The sequence below is a fragment of the Poecilia mexicana genome, unplaced genomic scaffold (genome assembly GCF_051168715.1).
Source record: "Poecilia mexicana isolate PSO_F unplaced genomic scaffold, ASM5116871v1 scaffold_17, whole genome shotgun sequence".
Classification (NCBI taxonomy): Eukaryota; Metazoa; Chordata; class Actinopteri; order Cyprinodontiformes; family Poeciliidae; genus Poecilia; species Poecilia mexicana.
Window position 1 is genome coordinate 10,876,941 of NW_028263386.1, and position 21,255 is coordinate 10,898,195.

The 21,255-nt window shown below is 36.4% G+C and overlaps 1 protein-coding gene across 2 annotated transcripts in view; it reads left to right on the forward strand.

Annotated features, from left to right (window-relative positions):
- pde1cb (phosphodiesterase 1C, calmodulin-dependent b) overlaps window positions 1-21,255 on the forward strand; it is a 69,130-nt gene that overhangs the window by 32,334 nt on the left and 15,541 nt on the right. For both annotated transcript variants that reach the window (XM_088014480.1, XM_088014481.1), the window contains 8 exons: window positions 11,326-11,439; window positions 12,480-12,662; window positions 14,082-14,148; window positions 14,615-14,731; window positions 15,201-15,341; window positions 18,241-18,341; window positions 19,138-19,266; window positions 19,595-19,696. In XM_088014480.1, the coding sequence (XP_087870606.1) occupies window positions 11,326-11,439; window positions 12,480-12,662; window positions 14,082-14,148; window positions 14,615-14,731; window positions 15,201-15,341; window positions 18,241-18,341; window positions 19,138-19,266; window positions 19,595-19,696 (954 nt within the window). The remainder of the gene's footprint in view (window positions 1-11,325; window positions 11,440-12,479; window positions 12,663-14,081; window positions 14,149-14,614; window positions 14,732-15,200; window positions 15,342-18,240; window positions 18,342-19,137; window positions 19,267-19,594; window positions 19,697-21,255) is intronic.

The window sequence follows — 21,255 nt, forward strand, 5'->3', positions numbered from 1 at the left end:
CACCCTAAATACAATTTGGAGGTGTGAGTGCTTCTCCGCAGTTGTTTTTCTAATTTTCAGAAGCCCATCATATTCCAATCTCTATGTGCAGTGGGCCTGATCATGGGATTATGTTCATTGTCTTGGAGAAAAATATGTTTTTCATTTCAGCTGCTTGGTGAGATTCATTTGGTGGCAGACATAACAGTGATGGGACACAATGTTCATAGAAACAATGCTGTTATGAGTGTTTTTCAAAGTACTTGAAGCCCTCATGGTCCATTTTGGTTGTGGCTGCTCATTTAAATTCACCCGATTGAGACTGGTGTGTGAATGTCATGGATTAATAATCACAGTTATACCAGGCTAATACCTGCAACGCAGATATGTTGCCACCAGGAAAACGACTGGCCACAATTTTAACATTGGAGATTTTAACTGCATGCTTAAAGCAGTTTGGGAACTTACTCTCCTTCAGAGTTTAGTAGAGTTTTTCCATTTTTTTTTATTTTATTTTATTTTTTTTCTGTTTCAAACAAGATATTCGCCAGTCTGGACTCTACTCTGTTATTACGAGAGCAAACTAAATCATATCTGCATGTCTCAGCTCGTGCATGAATTAAGATTCATAGGCTGCACTGGGAATGCATAAAGAGATAAGAATGACAATGAAACTTTATGTGGCATATGAAAACCCAGCCTTTTATTATGATGACTAGGCTGTTGGTAAATCAAGGACCCTCTGTGTGTTCCTGCTTAATGCTTCATCACTTTGCCTCATGCTAATTCATTGTGTGCCTGTCTGAATTTACTGAAACCCGTTTTCTTAAAGCTCTATCTCCACAGGAGTATAGATATTTAGCACAATTTCATTTACTTTGTCACAGAGATCCCAGAATGTTCAACATTCTGTGTTGAATTAATAATTTAGTATTTTTGCTCTGCCAGGTCTCTTGGTTCTGCTTATATCCTCAAACATTCCTTTTAAAATCTCCTGTTCTGTCATCTGGTTTCATTTTATTTTTGTTTTGCCTTGTTTGCTGTAATTTCCTTCCTATGAACTGCAGATCAGAGTTGGCAAAAATATTTTACCAACAAAAAAAGACAAAATGGTCCTGGAGGAGTTTGAAGCTATCTTTCTTTCTCGTTGTTGTGTCTTTGTTATGTCTAAAATGTATGATTTTAAAAGAAAAAGTAACTGCATCAATAACTAGTGAATATATTAAGGTATTTAGAAAACATGTATAATATATCTTTGCACCTACAGTACTGTTTCATAGACATGGCATATAACCATAGTATTTTTGTGTGTCATTTCAAAAATACCCATCCTGTGATACTCAGTTTGGAATATATATTTTACCCAAGGAACTGTCTCATTCTTTCACACTCACAAATGCACTCACTTTATTTTCATTGCTTATGGTATAAAAGAGAATATTTTACTTCATCTTGCAGATTTGATTGGCAGACTTTGACATGAGTGGGCTGCATTCAGCCAGCTACTGATCTTTTTTAAGGTTTCTTCTGTCCCACGCCATTCTTGTCACATCTGTCATTTGCAAACTCCCACAGGAAAGGCTTTGTTTAGAATGATATTAGAAAATTTTTTTGAAGGAGTTACCGAAATTGCTTGGGGAGTGCTGTCGTGCACTGTAACAACACTTGTAAGTTTATTGAAAGGTTTTAGTGGAATTAAAGCATGCTGAACATACCTGCTGTGACCGTTCTCACTCTTGACAAAATAACCGCCGACAATCACTGTGGATAAAGCAAATGGTGTTTACCCATTTAGCCAATGTTTTCTATCAGCACACAAAAGGAGAAGGAATTTTAAAAGATTAAAACCGCTCGCTGGTTACTCTGTCAATCACTAAAGTATTTATAACCAGACGTGGGTAGTTCCTACTTACATTTACTCCTTTACAATTAGCCTACTTGAGTAAGCTTTATGAAGCTGGGCTTTTTTGCCTTTACTTGAGTAATAATATTTCAAAGTAAAGCTAGTTTTATCAGAACATAATTTCTGGCTACTGTATACACCTTTACATTACTTCTCTAAATACACCTGAAACTGACATGCTTGCAGCTTATGTTGAATTCAGACTTCTTGTTTGTACAAAAGCCTCACTGTTCTAATGTTTTTTCTTTCTGCTCATCCTGCTGTGTGATATGGATTTCAATATATAATGTCTTGTCATTGGATGTACTGTATACTGCGCCCAAACAGTTGTACAGACGAGTTTTAAAAAATACATCAAAACACACAATACAAGAAATAAACATCAATAATAGCAAAACATAAAAATGATCTGTAAAAGCACAAGAATAACCCAGTCACCACAATCAGTAGTTCAAAAAATGCCACAAAGGAGATTTTTTAAAAGTCCTATGTTGTAAAAACAATATGTATTTATGTTCATTCGTTTTTTTTTATTTTAAGCTTTAAAATACCAATTTGATTTTATTACATATGCACACAACTTTAATCAGCTGTTGTTTCCAGTTACTTAGTACATGAGAAGGATTATGGCCAAATGGTTTTTTACTCTTAATTCAGTATTTCTTTTTATGGGTTCTTGTAGCTTTCCTTGAGTAAAAATATGTTGAAGAATTGCTATTCTTACTTGACTAGAATTTTTAGCTGCTCTACCCACCTGTTTTTAAACCATAAAATAAATATTTCTCACTGAATAATAAGTAATCATTTTTCTGACATTCTTCTTTACCAACCTTTTTCATAGATACAGACAAGCAAAGTGAACTTATCTGAAAATCTACAACAAAGGAGATTTTGTTTCTATATTTTAAAAAGAATTACTGTTCTTTCCAATACAGTGTTTTTAATTTTATTAACCATATGCACTGTCTCAATATAAAAATAATCTCATAAAAATAATAAAAAGAACATATCAAGTGATTTGACTTTTTTTTTTACAGACGAAACTCCATTAAAATTTTAGAATTAATTATTTTTAGATATTGTATGTCATATAAACTAAATGGGTATTTCTATTGATTTTTTTAATAGCTTCTCTCCCTACTTTTGTGAATGTAACCAAGCTTGTTACTCAGTGTTGACTTGTATAGTTAATAGCTGCAGCAGCTGTCAGAACCTTATTTGAAGTGGCCAGGTTTCATTTCTGAAGATTTCCATTAGTTGCTTTATATGTGGCCTACTCAAAGACTTTTGCTCAGAATCTACAGTTGAAATATGATTGTAAAGCTCCTGAAATGTATTCAGCAGGGACTCACAGTTCTACCGGTCTCTGCATGAAAACCAAGAATTGCTGCCATGCAAAAAGAGTTATGAGCATCCTAGCCGTTAGTCCCATCATGCTAGTGCTTGCCCATGTCACTGCCATCATTCTAGTCAACACCAGTGGAAAGAAGTAATAAAAAAAAAAAACACTCAATAGCCAAAAAGAGAACCTTACCTCTTCATTCTATTCTGTTATTACCTGGCTCTGTTTTTACTTTGTTCTCGTCAGTAGGGATGTGCCGATCAGGTTTTTTCCTGCCGATACCGATACCGATCACCCATGAGGGCCGATATACCGATCACCGATACCGATCACATAATTATTTATTTATTTATTTTTTTTAATCATAAACACTACCGGTTACATTATGTGGAAAAAGGAACCATGAATTCACCTTAATTTAGACAAAAACTTGTTTTTAATAACTTTTTTCAAGAAGAAAACTAAACAAAACAGGCATTGTGCAAATTGTACTGCTATTGATATACTATCTTTAACAGACTGATAACATATGAAGGCTCTAAATAACACAAAGAGCCAAAATAAAACCTCTCAACATTGCCAAAAAAAAATTCAAGTATAATACCTAACATTCAAAGGCAAAAACTAGTTCCATTACAATAAACAATCCAGAGTTACTGAATGAAAACTTCCTGATAGCATGGCGGCTAGCTGATTACTGCTAGCTCTGATTGGCTGTTTCTGACTGAGCGGAGTAATTATGCAGATCAGGGAGGAGATCGATTATTTTTTCAGAGATTATCTGTCTCATGTTAGGACAGCGAAAGTTTTAATACGTATGTAAAATGTATTTTTTAAGTTAGATGCTGCAGCTTTAATCAGAGGTTCGGTGTGAGAGTCACTACCAGGTGGAGCAGAAGCGGCGCTCCGTCTGTGAAATATTACTACCTGTAGCAGCGGTTCAACAGCGAGAGCAGAACCAGCGTCTTACATCGCAGCTCGAAGACTTAAATAATTTTGCGGGTTATTTGTTTAGCTTTCTGACCGTCATGCTAATCCGGGTGAGTGTTTGTAGCTGTGCGCTGCTTTACCTGCTATCTGATCGCTCCGTATGTCTTTTTTACTGCAGTGAGCCTAGATGTAGCCAAACTCCGTCAAGTATGGCATTGTTTTTATGTCGTATTAGCTTCGTTGTGTTGATGCATTTTGACTGCTTCAATTTTCCGCCGCAACATGCAAACTTCCCCATTCACTCAGTGCGTTATAGTTATACATCGCTTAGGATTTGTTGCTGCGCGTTTGCGCAGAGTGAAGGAAAGAGGAGACCAGCTGCACAGGCAGGCTGCGAAATGAGATGATCGGTATCGGCAACAAGAGCCAATGATCGCCGATCACCGATCATGCACTTTTTCACGAAAATCGGCCCGATTATGATCGGTGACCGATCGATCGGCACACCTCTACTCGTCAGAGTTCTCAATTTCTGATTTTAAATAAGTCTAGGAACAGAAGTGGAAACAAGCCCTTTCTGAATTTGTTTTTGCAGGGCTTCACCTAACCCTGTGCTTAGACTTAATATTTCTCCCTTAATGAAACAAATAAATGAATTAAGGTTTATCTGACAAATTATCACACAACAATAAAAGTTAGTAGATAATTCCTAGCCTTACTCTCACTCTAAAAAAAACTCAAAATAACACAAAGCAGCTTTGGAGAAAGTGCAATCCTAAAAGTTTAAGTTTTACATTGTGAAAGTAATGGACAATTTAATTATCTTCTTGAAGAAAATAAAATTTTTCTATCTAATTTACTTAAAATCAAAATATACAAATAATATAATTAATCATAGTAATCTCTTTATCAATAACAGATAATTACTTCATTACCAGGCTTGCATGTTGTCAAAGAACATCAATGAACATCAATAAACGGAACAAATGGAAAACTGACTTCTATTGAATTCTGAGAAAATGCTGCAGTCTAAGTACTACACTAGTTTTTGTTATTTGCTTGACACCAGTTCTGTTATTCACAATGTCTGTAATTTCTCCTTTACCTCTTTTTTGTTGTTTTTTTACTGGTAACCCTTTTCTCTCCTGCGGTCACAAATGACAAAAGATGCTCCTGAATACGTGGAGTCTGTCTTAGCTTAACTTGAGTCATCATGTTTTAACAGGCTTTATTCTGCTTATCAGCCCAAAACCTGTGTGTGTGTTTCCTGAAAGCACCCAAATCTCCCTGGGTGATTACATTGACCCAAGGCCATTGATTACTCACCATGGAGGCTAGAATGTCATTGGAACACAGGCGGCTACCAATTTTTGCATCCTGGCTCTGCTCTCATTCCCCCATTGCTCAATCCAGTCTCATTTATTCTCCTGTCTTTTGTTCTGAATAGAAAGCAGGCCGTGCCTGTTGCTACAGTTTCTCAAAGCAGAAATTAGCTCATTTTTTTATGCAAGTCAGAATGGCACAGCAACCACTTTCTAAAAAATAAGGTATAAAGTAATTCTTAAATGAAGGGGGGGAAAAAACTGGTGCTGCCTTCCACCCTTTATTTTGCCTTCATTTCATTTCATGCTCTCATCCGGATGTCATGGCGGTTGACAAAAGTTTGAGCGTTGTCGAAGTCCTCCAGACCCAAGCAGCAGCGAACTGCAGTCATTTTTCTCTTTTCCATACTTTTGTGTGACAAGGTTAGCTTAGGGCAAATGACTGAAAGCAGTGAGTAGTGAGCAAAAATACTCTTGATTTGAATTCCAACTTTAATCTCTTCTCTCTTTATCTTTTCAAAGGAACACAAATCCTATCTTTAGGCTGACAGCTGGAGGCTAATGTTCTTTATTTGCTCTGCACAACCTGAGCAAAAGCTCAAAGTGAGCATATTTGACAAGAAAATTTGAGACATGACTTTGCATATTTCTTTTTTATAAAAGTACCTACTACTACTTTAAACCAGCTGACCAAAGCTAGCTTAAGCTTTGCTTGGGTTGCCAGGTGAAGGGATGGGTTTGGCTGGGCTTGCTAAGTAACAAGGCAGCGCTAGCAAATTGTGATTGTCAATCACCCAGCCAGAAAACAGATGGGTGAGGTTTTAAAGCACTTGGATGGTTATTAAAAGCAGTTGAGACACACATGGAATTATAAAAATGTGCAAAAAGTTAATTTTGCATTACAGGTGAGCATCTAAAAAGGTGATACGGGCTGTTTAATTAGTATTAGAGTGAGTCTGCAGAGTTGAAAACTATAGTTTGAAAACATTTAGCATGAGTTGAAAGTTGTTGAATTTTTTGCCATTTTATTTGTCAGTGAATTCTTGTCCGTCTGTTTACTTTGGTGTTCAATCATAGTTAGATTTTGGCTATTTACTCATCTGTGTTTTTCTGTGATGGTGCTGTTTAGATACTTGCATAGACTCTGTCAGTTTGCCGTCTGGCCTCTATGTCCTTAAGTTATGTCCACTCATATCTGTCCCAAATTCAGCAGGAAGACTCACCTGTTTCACTCACTCCTTCCAAAGTTCTCTGGTTCTTTTCAGTCATCATCAGTCCTTCCTGCTGTTAATGGTATTTGCTTTTTGTTTATTCACTTCAATCTCTGAATTATTCGTTGGATTTTATTTGCTGTTTGTCTCCGAGTTATTGTGAGTTAATCTGTTTATTCATTAAAAGGTCAAATCTTCATCCCTACTACTGACTGTTTTCCTATTTGAGCCATCAATTACACACCAAAACCATTGCAGAGGGAGTGAAGGGACACACATGTCCCTTTTGACATGTGTGTTGAAAGTCCCATACATGAAAAACTAAATCCACTTCTGTCAACCATTTCTCATCTATATGTATGAGCAATATTCTCAGGGCAGTAGTAAGAGCAGTATTTCAATCAAAAAGCTCATACATAAATTGTATGTTCATTTTGTCTTCTCTACGATTTGCTCTGATAATTCTGTCTCCACTGTTTGGCGATTAAGTATCACTCCTGCATAGTAAGGGCGGTTTGACATGAAGTGACAACAACTGTCCTTAGCTCATGGTTGACATGCACAAATACTCAAACACAACTAAATTGTCAAATAGAATATCAACAAGTTGGAAGTGGTTGGAATTACTTCTCTTATTTTTAATTTTTGTGGTTTATAGCTGATAAAAAGTCAAAATTCAGTTTCTCAGAAATTTAAAATAACAAAAAGCCTTTTTAATACAAAATGAGCACAGTAACAAATAAGCATTGATTTTGACTCTTTGTCATAGGATTTGGAAACTATTGAAGAATATTCATAATTTACATACAAACATCAATATAGAATAGGGGACCAATGGAAATCTCATCAAATTCATCTCGTAGTGTAACAACACAATTCAACATTGAGTCTCAGTTTCTTTAAATAAATAAATAAATAGCTACTTGTTTTATTTTTGAATAGTATTTTCTAAAAGGAAAATCAAATTACCAAAATAGCCACAAATCCACAAGATACCGAGTTTCCCTTCTTTGAATTTCATTTCTGAAATGAATTGCGTTTTTAATGATGTACTAATTCACTGAGCTTTCCTGGGCAGACTTACTGATATCCAAAATGAATAAAATTGCTCTTTATGTAAGGTTACATCTAACCCTGAAGGATTGATCTTCATACCTAAAATTTTATGTAAAAGCTTGAGATAATGTGAAAACGTGGGAATCGAACCCTGAGCTGTCTGGTGGGTTTAGTTGAAAAAAATCTAATTCAGTTCAAGCGTTTAGCCAAAGAAAAGCTGAATTCCTGCTAGGCAATCAATTTTTTTTTTTTTCAGGCACTGAATATTTCAAATGGCTTTGTGCCCAGGAGTTACTTTGGCCCTGACCCGTAGTTTTAGCACAGTACATTGCCTCCATTGGCAACAGCAGCAGGTGAAATGGGCCGATTTTGTTTTGTTGGCATTGTCATTTATTGACAATCCTGGAGCTAAGCTTCTCACTGCTGCCTCTGTTATTTTAATCATGTTTTAACAGAGTACTTGCTTCACCAAGTTTTTTTTTTTAATTGGTCTGTCAAACATTTCTGTTTGGCCTTCAATCTACAGTACAAAACATTTCTTTTTCTGTTTTGTTCTCTCACAAAAAAGCAATCACTCACTAGAAAGCTTCCCTGGATGCCTAACGTCTACTGAATAATAATTCCCTTGAACAAATAATTGGTTGGACAATCTTTCCAGGCTGTTGTGAGAGAGACAATTTATTTATTTTTTTTTCAATATTACCTTTCAAACAACCGCTCCTTCAAGATAGAAAGTCAAAACAAATTGACAAGTCACACGGCAAATTATTCATTTTGCGGCTTTATGCGATTTGTTCAAGAAGATGTAATGTTGCATTTTCTCTGTTTTTCTACACAAGGAGTGAACATTACTAGAACACAGCTGTTCTTAATAGCCATCATTAGTGGCATCCAACTAATAAGCACAACAATTGCAGTGTTACACTTGCCTATGACAAGTTAAAGCAATCCATGCATAGAGCTGCTGTTTATGAGCAAATTAACACATTTAGATATATATTTGCTCTTTCTGCAATTTGAAGGATAATGTAACACGCCCATCAACGTCATCAGTCATTTGTTTCAACATTTAAATGGTAAACAGTTCTTGTGCTGTTAAATATATGTTATGTTTTCTTTATGCAGAATATCCTAGATGAGCAGAGATGCTATTTATACTCGGATAAGGTTTTAAGACCTCCTACTGCTCAAGTTGTTGTTATTTCTTGGTTGGTAGTGAGAGCAGGCAGGTGTTTTGGGGGAATGTAAGTGATCAATGAATGCATCGGAAATCACCCGCAGCTCATTTTAATAATTCATCATCAACTGTAACCTCTCTGGGCATTCATTCACTACCTACAGAGCAACAGGTGGGGTACAGCAAGAGGTGACAGTGTGCTAATTGAAGCAACCACTTTTAATTCTATTGTTGGCATTGAATATAAGAATAAAGTTTATTATGCCAGACATATACTATTGTACAGACAAGCTTATATTTGATATTGTCAGTGATTTCTATATGATTTTGCTTTTATACATTTTTTATTTATATAGCATTTTTCACTAATAAATATCAAACACTGCTTTTAACGTAATGCTGTGTAGCATAAATATTAAATTGTGACTAGAGCTAAAAAAAAACTGTTAATTAAATGACACAGATAATAACAGATGGGCACAGCTGAAAGAGATAAATACCGAAGCAACACTTTTATTTATATATATATATCCCCTTCTCACCCTCCGTGGGTGGTCTCTCTTTCATCCTCTGAGCTCGGGTCCTCTACCAGAGGCCTGGGAGCTTGAGGGTTCTGCGCAGTATCTTGGCTGTGCCTAGAACTGCACATTTCTGGACTGAGATGTCTGATGTTGTTCCTGGGATCTGTTTGAGCCACTGCTCCAGTTTGGGGGTGACTGCCCCGAGGGCCCCGATGACCACAGGCACCACTGTGGTCTTCACCTTCCAGGCCTTCTCCAGTTCCTCTCTGAGGCCCTGGTATTTCTCCAGTTTCTCGTGCTCCTTTTTCCTGATGTTGTGGTCACTTGGTATTGCTACATCCACCACAACGGCTTTCCTCTGTTCTTTATCCACCACCACAATGTCCGGTTGGTTCGCCATTACCATCTTGTCTGTCTGGATGTGGAAGTCCCACAGGATCTTAGCTCGGTAATTCTCCACCACCTTTGGGGGTGTTCCCCACTTTGACCTCGGGGCTTCCAGTCCATATTCGGCACAGATGTTTCTGTACACTATGCCCGCCACTTGGTTATGTCGTTCCATGTACGCTTTCCCTGCCAGCATCTTGCACCCTGCTGTTATGTGCTGGACTGTCTCAGAGGCCTCCTTGCACTATATATATATATATATATATATATATATATATATATATATATATATATATATATATATAAAACGCGTATGTGGTAACATAACATTCCAATACAGAAAAAAAACCACATTTAAGGTTTTGATTGTAACTATGGTGTAGAAATATGGTTACACGCTTCAAACTCTCTTGTACTGAATAAATTTTCACAAGATAAGAAAATATCTTGCAGTTTAACTGAAATTTAACTGAACATTAACACTGAATGTTTTTTTAGCTAGAATATCAAAGCTATATTTCAGAAAATGGATTTTGAAATAACTAGTTCAGTCCTTAAAATATGCTAATTTGGATGCAAAGCAGATGCGGGTAAAAATCAGTGACACTGACCTAGTTTTGCAGGTATTTTTACAAATGGAGCTTGTCACAGTGTCAGAAGCTAATGCGCAGGAGCTCATGGTGCTTCAATGTTTGGACATGTATAGGAATGAGTCGCTCTCTGCTGGATATTTTGATGATATTGTGTTTAAAAAGTCATAATGCTTCTTTTGAGGAAAATTTTTGTTTGACATAATGGATATACTATCCACATTGCTAAATAACTTTATTTCATACAGAGTAAAACCACCTGAACATATTAAAGTAGCAGCCATCAAAAGAAACAAAATGAGTTATTCTGGACAGATCGCAGAGCCATTCCTTTTGAAAGGGAATGAGATACAGTTTAATTAGTCTACTTATATACACAAGGAGGAGGAGTTTGCTTTCTTGTCAAACACAATGTTAATAGTTGATCACTATTGACACGATTAATAGTGACCAGGTGCACAATACTTTAAAATAATAAAATTCATAAATTCACAGACTTAAATACAGTATGCTCAGAAGGGCAAGATAATAAAAAAATAAAACGAATGAGAAAAACTTTGCTAGATTGAATTTTTGTGGCAAGTTATTGTCCACTTCACTTTCGCTGTATCACTCAAACCCATGCTTGAGTGTGAATATAGTCATCTTTAGTGGCATTCATGTAGATGATAGTTAACCAGGAACAAAGTGACCAGTATAGGTGGCCATATTGTGACATCTTTTGTTGATTTTGTTGGGTTTTACTTTTTACAACAGAGAAGAAAGCTGCATTTTGACAAGACAAAGAATTTCTTGGTGCAGAGACCCCAAACAAGATTAATCCAATATCAGTTACAATTAATTTGTCATGTCAGTAAAACAGAAGCATAATCCCATTTATTCAGTGACTGCTGGATCTCTGTTTTAGATTACGATGTCTGGTGAAGCAACTGGAGAGAGGAGAAGCTTCCCTTGCTGACCTCAAGAAAAACCTGGAGTACGCAGCATCGGTGCTCGAATCGGTTTACATTGAGGAGACAAGGTAAGAAGAACATTAATATTGTAGAAGAGACTGCGTTTTGGTATGGTTAATTCTTTGATAACAATAGAAATGCACATCTCATCACCAAAACCTGCAAAACTAAACCGTGCAATTAAAAATTGACTTGAAATATTTAGTTTTTTACTGTGGTCAGAGTTTCTTCATTTCTTTTTCTCATAATTTTTATCTATAATTTATGTATTTAATTTTTTCTTCTCATTCATGTTCTACGTTTATAATTACTGAAATAAAATAAGTCAAACTAAGTGGAAACCAAGACTTTGTTGTTTACCAGACATAGCATTCAGTAGTATTTAGTTATTTTGGAGCTGTGAGCATGTGTGTGTCTGTCTATCACATGTTGTTAAAGTTTTTTTTTAAACTTTTTTTTTTAATTTTTTTTTTTTTTTTCAATTCTTGCATCACCGAATGTCTGCATGGCTAACATGGGCAGCTGGTATGTACTTTTAACAAGACCTTACATTTAAATGACTGATAGCAAAGCAAATTTGGCTGTATGTCTATAAATCTTTTTTTAGATATAATTGAAGTTAGAAAATAAACTTGGCCTATAAATGTCAATAGTTGAGTGACAGTTCAAAATATGAGCTTTGACCAGGCTTTGGGAATTATATAAACCTCTCATCATTTAGATTCAAACAGATTAGGGTCAGCGATGGGCAGACTCCAGTCCAGAAGAAAGGATGATGAACTATCAAGTGCAGGGTTCATGTAGTACCATCGTTATCGGAGGGATGCAAATGCTTTTTCTGAACGTAAACAGGCTTTTCTTTTGATCCTGGACACGTTAGTAATGCTATGGAGAATTATGTCACCTAATAGGATTTGTATGAAGCCTTATGGGGTTTCTGTGATGTTTTGGATTTATCAAATATATGACATAACAGGTCATATATTTGATTGACAGGTGTAGGACTTATGTTTTATCCCCAGTGAATCTCTCACCTTTCATCTTCATATAGCTGACCTTCTTTCTTTTAAAAATCCTTTCTGTCTTATCCTTCCATATCTTCATCCAGGCGACTGGTGGACACAGAAGATGAGCTCAGTGACATCCAGTCAGAGTCTGTGCCTTCGGAGGTGCGAGACTGGCTGGCCTCCACCTTCACCAGGCAGATGGGGCTAATGCTCCGGCGGAATGAAGAAAAGCCCCGTTTCCGGAGCATTGTCCACGCCGTGCAGGCTGGAATTTTTGTCGAGAGGTAAAGTTTGTATGATGTAATAAAGCATTTTCACAACCTCAAATAACCATGCTATTGCAGATCATAAATAATTTACATGGGGCAGTCACTTGGAGCTGCAAATCTATCACTTGCAAGCCCAGACAAAAGCTGCCTGGAGGGAGGTAAAGAAATTCTATCAACATCTTTAATTTGGCTGTGCATAAAACATGAGTAAGGACATAATTCATGCACTTTCTAACTGTAGGTGAAATTTACTATTTGATTTTGAGTAGTAAAGCTTTATTGGCTTTATGCTAATCAGTCAGTCTGCTCTGTATGTTAATTTTATTATGAATTTACATGCTTCCATTTAAAATTTGTCATACGTTCTGAGATATGAGCAATGCTGTTTAGAAAAAGGACATTTATTACACCTGCATGTTGTAAAGATTTGCTAAAGTATTTTTTTTTTTTTTACTTATGTCACCTCATATATAACAATGGAGCAGAATCCAAATGTCAGGCAGGCAGAATAGCTGCAAAAAAAGTAAGAAGGTGAATAGTCAAACTAATAAAAAAGGCCAGCATAAATAACCAGATATGGGAAGTGCAGAAGCCACTGCTGTATCAAATTGACAAAGGAATAACAGAAAGTTGGCCATTCTAAGGTAAAAACCCAGCGCATATAGCGTTCATGTTTTTTTTTTCATCCAGACGTCTTCCCTCGCCCCCCTGCAATGGCACGGCACCCCCTTAGGGGGCGCACCCCACAGTTTGGGAACCTTTGCCTTAGACAATGATGCATTATTAAAGCCTTGACAAACCTGGCGAATCCCAACAAGAGAGCCAGCTCTCTTTCCAAGATGGAGCTTCATCACACAGTAACATGCAAAACCATGCAAGCTATAATCATTCTTCATTTACTTTCTCAGAAGGCACTCCACTGTTTCTATAAGGTAACAGTGGGAAAAGGGAGAACAAGTGTAACCAAGGGGAAACTATGTGTTACAGTCTAAGTTGTCTGTATTTATTTAGATTTTTAATAGGATTTAACTTTTTGAGATAAAAAAAATATGTCAGCTCTTTTGGTTTGATGGAAGTACATCATATCTTATAATAATGAACAAAAGTTTGACTTACTGGACTACACAGCTGAATGTCATTACTAATTTAATGGAAAACAACACTTCTTATTTTTGCCATTTTTGATCACTAAACAATACCCCAACCTCCTTGTACTACAAACCTGTTTTTTTCATGTGGAAAAACCTGCAGCAGTATTCATTCATTTGCAAATTACTATTTCTTGTATCACACTTTCGGTCTGAGTTGCGATTAGTTGAAGGTTTAGTTGTGGTGGGGGAACGTCCCAAGCTGTGGTTTCGGGGCACTGTGTCTTCTTAAGATATTTACTCTCAGCAAGGCTCTGTATTTGATGTCTTTATCTCATCCAAACAGGATGTACCGACGCACCTCCAATATGGTGGGGCTCAGCTACCCTGCATCTGTCATATCTGTTCTTAAGGTATTAACATATGCATACACACAAAAGCAAAAAGGGAAAAAAGAAGACAAGAAGTAGTTGGAGGGTCATAGTGTGCCTTTGTATGTTTTTTTTTTTGACAGTAGCAGAATATTGACAAAGTTTTGCACACCACCTGCTATAAATGACTCCACAACTTCATGTGTGACCTGTCTGAGCTTATTTTTCATGATATTTGCTCAGTAAATATTTCTATTGAAATTGTATTTGAACTTAGAGGAAAATATACAAACAATTAAGCGGTTTCTGAAGATAGTCAGTTACTCTAAATGTTATTTAGTGAATGGGAGCTAAATGTGAAAATGAGATATCCTATTCCCTTCACTTTACAGTTTTGCTTTGTTTTGGCCTGTCCCATAAAGTAATAACACTTTTATAAATTACTGCATACTGCTTGGGAGTTACAGTTTAATTCTTTGATTTATTTATTTTTTTCTCTCCCTCACAGAATGTTGACAAATGGTCGTTTGATGTGTTCGCCCTAAATGAGGCCAGCGGGGATCACGCTCTTAAATTTATATTCTATGAGTTGCTCACAAGATATGATCTCATAAGCCGCTTCAAGGTAAACTCTCAAAGATGTAACTTGGGTCATTGATGTTTTCATGCCATTAAAACAAGGTTAAAGAAGCTCTCTTCAATCCTGACAAGAACCTTCTGCTTTTCCAAATTGATGAAAGCAGGCACACAATTTCAGTCCCTTAAGACCAAGTTTATGTTGTTTTATTCCAGCAATGATAATTTTATGGTGGGGTTTAGACACACTTCATCTACTTTTAATAGTTGTGCAGCTCATTTTCCGCAGCGTCTAATGGCTTATGACAATCCACTGGTGCTGATAGCATCTGGCAGTAAATGACAGGCTGTAAAGCAGATATGAATATGTAATCATAAGATGCTGTAACCCAAGTGATTCTGATGGATGATTTTATGACATCGGTTTCCGATGCTGCACCCATCAAGTCACAAGTTAGCTTTAGGATTTGCTCTAAGTGTTAGTAACTCACAGACTCTTTCGATTTTGCACTGTTCAGATTCCGATCTCTGCGGTGGTGTCATTCGTGGAAGCCCTGGAAGTGGGATATAGCAAACATAAAAATCCCTACCACAACCTGATCCATGCTGCTGATGTAACCCAGACTGTACACTACCTGCTTCTCAAGACTGGCATGGTGGTGAGTAGGAAACATGCGGCTTAGATTGCATAATTTGTCTAAGCTCTGAGCATCTACAAAAACAAGTTGAGCGTTGAGGTTGAGTTCCAACGGGGAAAGTGCATTGGGCTGAAGCTAAGTCTGTAAAATGAAAGGGATTTTATCCCATTGGTATTCAGAACATCTTTGTCAGCTGACGTATGCCAGCCTAATTGCAGCTTTTCCTGACATTCAGTTTCTAAGCAGATAAAAATTACGTAGATAGATGAGAGCATGTTTTACTTTGACAAATAAGTCGGGGGTTTTTTTGCCATAAAATTGTAGTTTACTATTTATCCTGAAAATGTATGGTCACTTCAAGAAAAGAAAATGAAAACTCCTTTCTTTTAAGATGACTACATCTTCATGTTTTTTTGATAGTTTATTTTTTATTTATTTGGTTAACATGTTCTGATCTACATTCTCCAGCTTCTCACAGAAGTAACTTGAGGGCACATGTGACATAACATTCATTTCAAAATGAAAAACACAACCCTGACTTCAAAGTCTATGATTTTCCAAAGAGAATGCCACCCCCACTCCCACTGTTTTTACTTAATCACCTTAATAAGGTGGCTGCATTTCTCTGGGCTCTGCCTTGTGGAGTAAAGTCACGTTCATTCCCTGACAACAGGCTCCTAGGAGAGCGGGAGAGCAGCATTTATCATTTTTAAAAAACCCTCCAGACTCATCTAAATCAACAATCAACAGGTCATTCATAAAACTGGTTTATGAAGAGTTACAGAGCAGTGGATTGACCATTCTGTCCCACCCTGTTCCTAATGACCCCATCACCCACTGTTGATTAGTCACCAGTATCGACCTGGCTCCCTGAGCTAAATCCCCTCCCTGGGTGTGTGAGTCCAGTCATGAATGCTCATCTCAGAGGAATTGCCCACTCACCATTGTGTCTTTCATATTTCATACACTCATTGGATCCAGCTTATCCTACAAAATGAAAGTAAACACATGCACACACTAAACTAGGGTCTGTCAGATGGTTTCTGGTCTATTCACCCCTTTACCATTTTTTTTTTATTTTGCAGTTTTATTTCTCAAAATTTAAGATTTAAGAAAGTTTGATATGAAATGAAAAAAAGCATCCAGACAAAAATATTTTTTATGACTCTGATAGATACCAGAAGTAGGTTGTTTGGAGTTATTTTGGCTTGATTAGGAGTCGTCACATTTTATGTTAAACAACTAGTCTAGATAGACATCATAACTAGAATAAATAGGAACAGGGTAAAATACTGGGTCTTCCAAATTAAGATGCGGTTAAATTTGAAGAAAGACGGAAGAATCAACATGACGGCACAAAACTACAAATTGGGGGTTTAAATTGACAAAGGTTTAAAATGAAGGGAATTATACTTTTGGGTTTCTGCCTGGCATTTTATCCTACAAATCATATTGCAAGTTGCCACGGATTTGTTTGGAAATGTCAACAAATTATATGGCATGATTGTCAGACCTCTCAAAATTTCACCTGCGTTGCATGCATGTCCCGCTGCTACACAATTTATGCACACGCTACTCAAATGTTGCAAGAATGATGAAATTTGAACATGACCTACACTCTGCAGATGCTCTGTCTGGACTCATAAAGATTCTTCTTCTCTACATGCCGGATGTTTGAAGCTGCTCCAAGTGACGGCTGCTCTACCTAATTTCAAATTAGTGCAGCTAGAAAAGATTTGATCACTTTGATCCACTCATACAATTTTTTAATATTTCAATATAAAAAAAAATACAAGACGGTGACGTTGGTACTGTGATGTACTCATGATCTCGGTACACACACTACGCAAAACAGCAGTGCAGCCAAACTGAAAGACAGACTTCAAAGACATGCCTGGACTTGGTGTTCAACAGAAGAGCCTTCATTTCCAACAAATGCCATCATAAATGGCAACAGTGAGATAGAAGCTTACACACAGACTCCTGTTTCCAAGTCTTTGTTTTTGCTGATGATGATGATTTTTATGCTCACATCTAATGAAAACGTACCATTCAGCTTAGAATATTATATCAGATTGATACAAAATGTAGTTTTCATTACAAAGATGCATACATTTAATAATATACAACAATATACATTTTTATTTTTATAGGAGACTTTCCGTCTGACTCATGAGCCTCATATCGACTATGACTACATACTATGAGAAATCTACAGCTTCATGCTGCACGTCGTTTGGGATTTTACTTGACAAACCTGGAATTTATGTATTTGAGTTAAAAGTTGACTGATTTGCTTTTGCATAATACCTGTGATCTTCTCTTTTGATGTTTGCTGTACTCAGAAACTGCACTTAAAAAGATCTGAACTTGACCTATGAAATTGAAAGCCTGGTGTGTTCTGTGACCTTTTGATAGCATTAACTCGTAAAAGAATAACAGAGAGCATGACCTTTTTATTTATATTTGTACGTTGTGAAAACCAGAGCAACTGTGAGAGAAAGAACAGTGGGAGGGAGGCTTATAGGACGCTGTTTCCCAATAGACCTTATCTTATCTGGAGTTCTCTGTTTTTGCTTTCCTAACCTTTTTGGTACCTCCTTTTCCCCATTTGTTTGCTTTCATTCCTGATGCTAATGTATTCCTCATGCCAAATTCTTCTCTGAATCTTTTATATCATATTCCTCCATAATATCTTTATGGCCTAATGTGCCGTTCCCTGCATTCCCCATCACTGGATTCTCATTGCCTAATCTCTGTCCATTCTTTTTTCTTGCATTCATTACTTCCTCATCTTTCTTGCCTGTCAAATGCCTCAACTTTTCCATCTTTCTGACTTCCTATCTGCACACCTCTGCTGTATGATTTTCTTGATGTTTTATTTTCGGCCTCTGTCACATCTCCTTTTTTCCTCCTCCAGCATTGGTTGACTGAACTAGAGATCTTCGCCATGATCTTTGCGGCTGCGGTGCATGACTACGAGCACACAGGGACCACAAACAACTTCCATATCCAGACAAGGTAATGGATGATAAAATCAAAAATGCATGGCGCTGACTCACCCGATCAATGATTTCATTTACAGCAAGGGGGCTTTACATTCATACTGTGATCGCCCGCAGTGCAATAATAACAGGATGGATTTGTAGACAAACTCAAAAGTTGAAGCTTTTTGTAAATGTTCAGCTTTTACTTTAAAATTCCAGAAAGTTTAAAACTGGAAGAAACATTGGCTTGCATAGTGCTTTTTAAAAGTACCAAAATCTGTGAACTTGTTCACATTTTGTCAGATTACCACCACGACACAACAGATTTTTGTTTGTACCAACTTTAACTTCACAATTATACATTATATTTGTTCACTACAGTTGTGTCACACACATTCCCAAGAAAACACTCTCGGGTTGTAAGATGACAAAACTTGGAAAAGGTCAAATACACAAAAAAGAACTTTAACTTCTAGAAATTTTGTAAATTCTACAGCATTCTGATGTATCGTTTTCATGTAAGTTTAATAATAATTTTAAATAAAATTACTTTGCATATTGAGTGAAAGTTGATCTAAATTTACAAGGAGGATGAGAAAAGAATGAAAGTCATTTTACAATAAATTTATTTTAGAGGCAGTATTTCCATCATCCAGAGTGAGTCAAAACTCTATATTTTCCAAAAAGTTATATAAAGGTTGGTCTTGTTTAATCTGACGTTGAAAGATTCTCTTGACAGTGAATTAATACGTATTAATTTCTCAGGTGTTTTTCATACCTACACAACTTCCAGTCAAACACAGACGTTTTACGTTTTCTTCATCTGTAAGGTCAGACACAGCCATCCTCTACAACGATCGCTCAGTGTTGGAGAGTCATCACGTCAGCGCAGCCTACCGCCTACTGCAGGACGACGATGAAATGAACATCCTCTACAACCTCTCCAAGGATGACTGGAGGTCCGTTTCACATAGCGCTAATGTGCTTAAATGATTGTGAAGGGAATGGAAAACCCCACGGAGAAAGATTGCAAGAAAGGCATCATCTGCCAATCTAAAGCCCCATATTAACTATGTTTGACATAAATGCGGCTAGTTAGATCATCCTCAAAGTTCAGTGACTGAATTCACCTGATTCCATTTGTACTCAAGTCAGGACTCGTTACTATAAATAGCCATTATTTATTTTAATAACTTTTTTTGAATACTTCACCCTTCAGAACCTGCAAGTTTAACATTGATTAAACAGCTTCTAACTCGTTATTTTTTTTTCTCACGTCTTTCTTAGAGAGCTGCGTGCTTTGGTGATCGAGATGGTGTTGGCGACAGATATGTCTTGTCATTTCCAGCAGGTTAAAGCCATGAAGAACTATCTACAGCAACCGGAAGGGTCAGTTAGTTTAAAGTCAATTCTGTCGCTGCTGTAACAATGCTGCTTTGGCTGCGTTTACACGGCAGGAATGTGATCCATATGTAAATTTTTTTCCCCATATGCAAGCCATATCCAACTTTTTCATGGCTGTCTGAATGGCCGAATTCTCACCTTTTTACAAAAAAAAAAAAAGAATCTGATTTGGCGTCTTCCATATGTGGTACTAAATCAGATATGTATCCGATTGTTTTAGTTAGTACTATGAACAATCACAAAAAAAATAAAAAATAAAAAACTTTAAGACCAAAGGCATAACCTTTGATGCCATACAGAACAAACAGATCAAATATAAGATTCTTACACATTGACAACCACAAGTAAAAGGCCACCATTTTTCAGTATATATATATTTTTTAATCTTTTATCATATTTATGAAAAAACATATTTAATGCGCTTATTTAAAATAGAAAGACAATAATTATTATGACTGCTATTATGATTACATAAATATAAACAGCAAAATTAACATGTATTTGCTTTTGTTTAGAAAACATACAAAATGAAAATTTTGCACCAAAAACAGCCATAAAAAGCAATGAGTTTTATCAAATTAAACATAGTCAGTTATTCCAGTTGTATGTTATACTGTGGGTACATCACTAATTTTGGTTTATTTGTGGAGTTTTTAATCTGCATTAATTGACTTAAAAAGTTGCATGCATGTCTTAAAGCTACACAACAAACAATACAAAAAACTGTAGGTGGAGGTTCTGAAAAGAAAAGGGAAAGTTGTGGAAGCATTCAGTGTAGCAAAATAGACTTTTAAATGACAATTTAATTGTCCTGTTAGTTTGTACTAGTTTCAGTGAACATGTTTATGTAATTTAGGTTAATGCAGTTCTTGCCGGACACAGAAACTCTGACTAACCTTATGATTTACTATAAAGTAGATGATAGTATAAACTGTCCCCAGAATTTAAATAGACTAATAATGTATTCAAACCTAATAGGAATATAAAAATCTCTGAAAAAATTACAGTCTACCAAAGGCAGAGAAATCTCAGAAACAGATTAAGGATTAATCTAAGATTATCTTTAAAGAATTCCTCTTTCTCTGATCCTTTTTGTTTATTTTACTTTAGCTTTCTTATGCATATGAGATGAAAATACTGCCTTAACAAGACATTCAGTAAACAAAGAACAAAATTTTTTGTAAAGTTCACTTAAAAATTCACTTCAACTTATGATTTCTATAAACATTTTCAGGCAGACCTGAGGTCTGTGTGCTGTGTGCAACTTCCAGTACTTCCTAACAGAACTTCCTTTTTGCACACTTCGAGCACAGAGCCCTGGTGATAGCTGGCAGTTGTTGTACTACCAGATAAAGGGCTGCAGCTGGAGAAGAGAAATAAAAGAGCTATCACACAAACTATCACATAACATGATGAGTCATCACTTCCACAGCTTCGGCAAAGGACTTGTTAACCTTCAGACTATTCTCTTCCGATTATGGTAACATCCCAGAACATCTCCCAATCCATCTATTACATACATATATAATATATGTATCACCTTA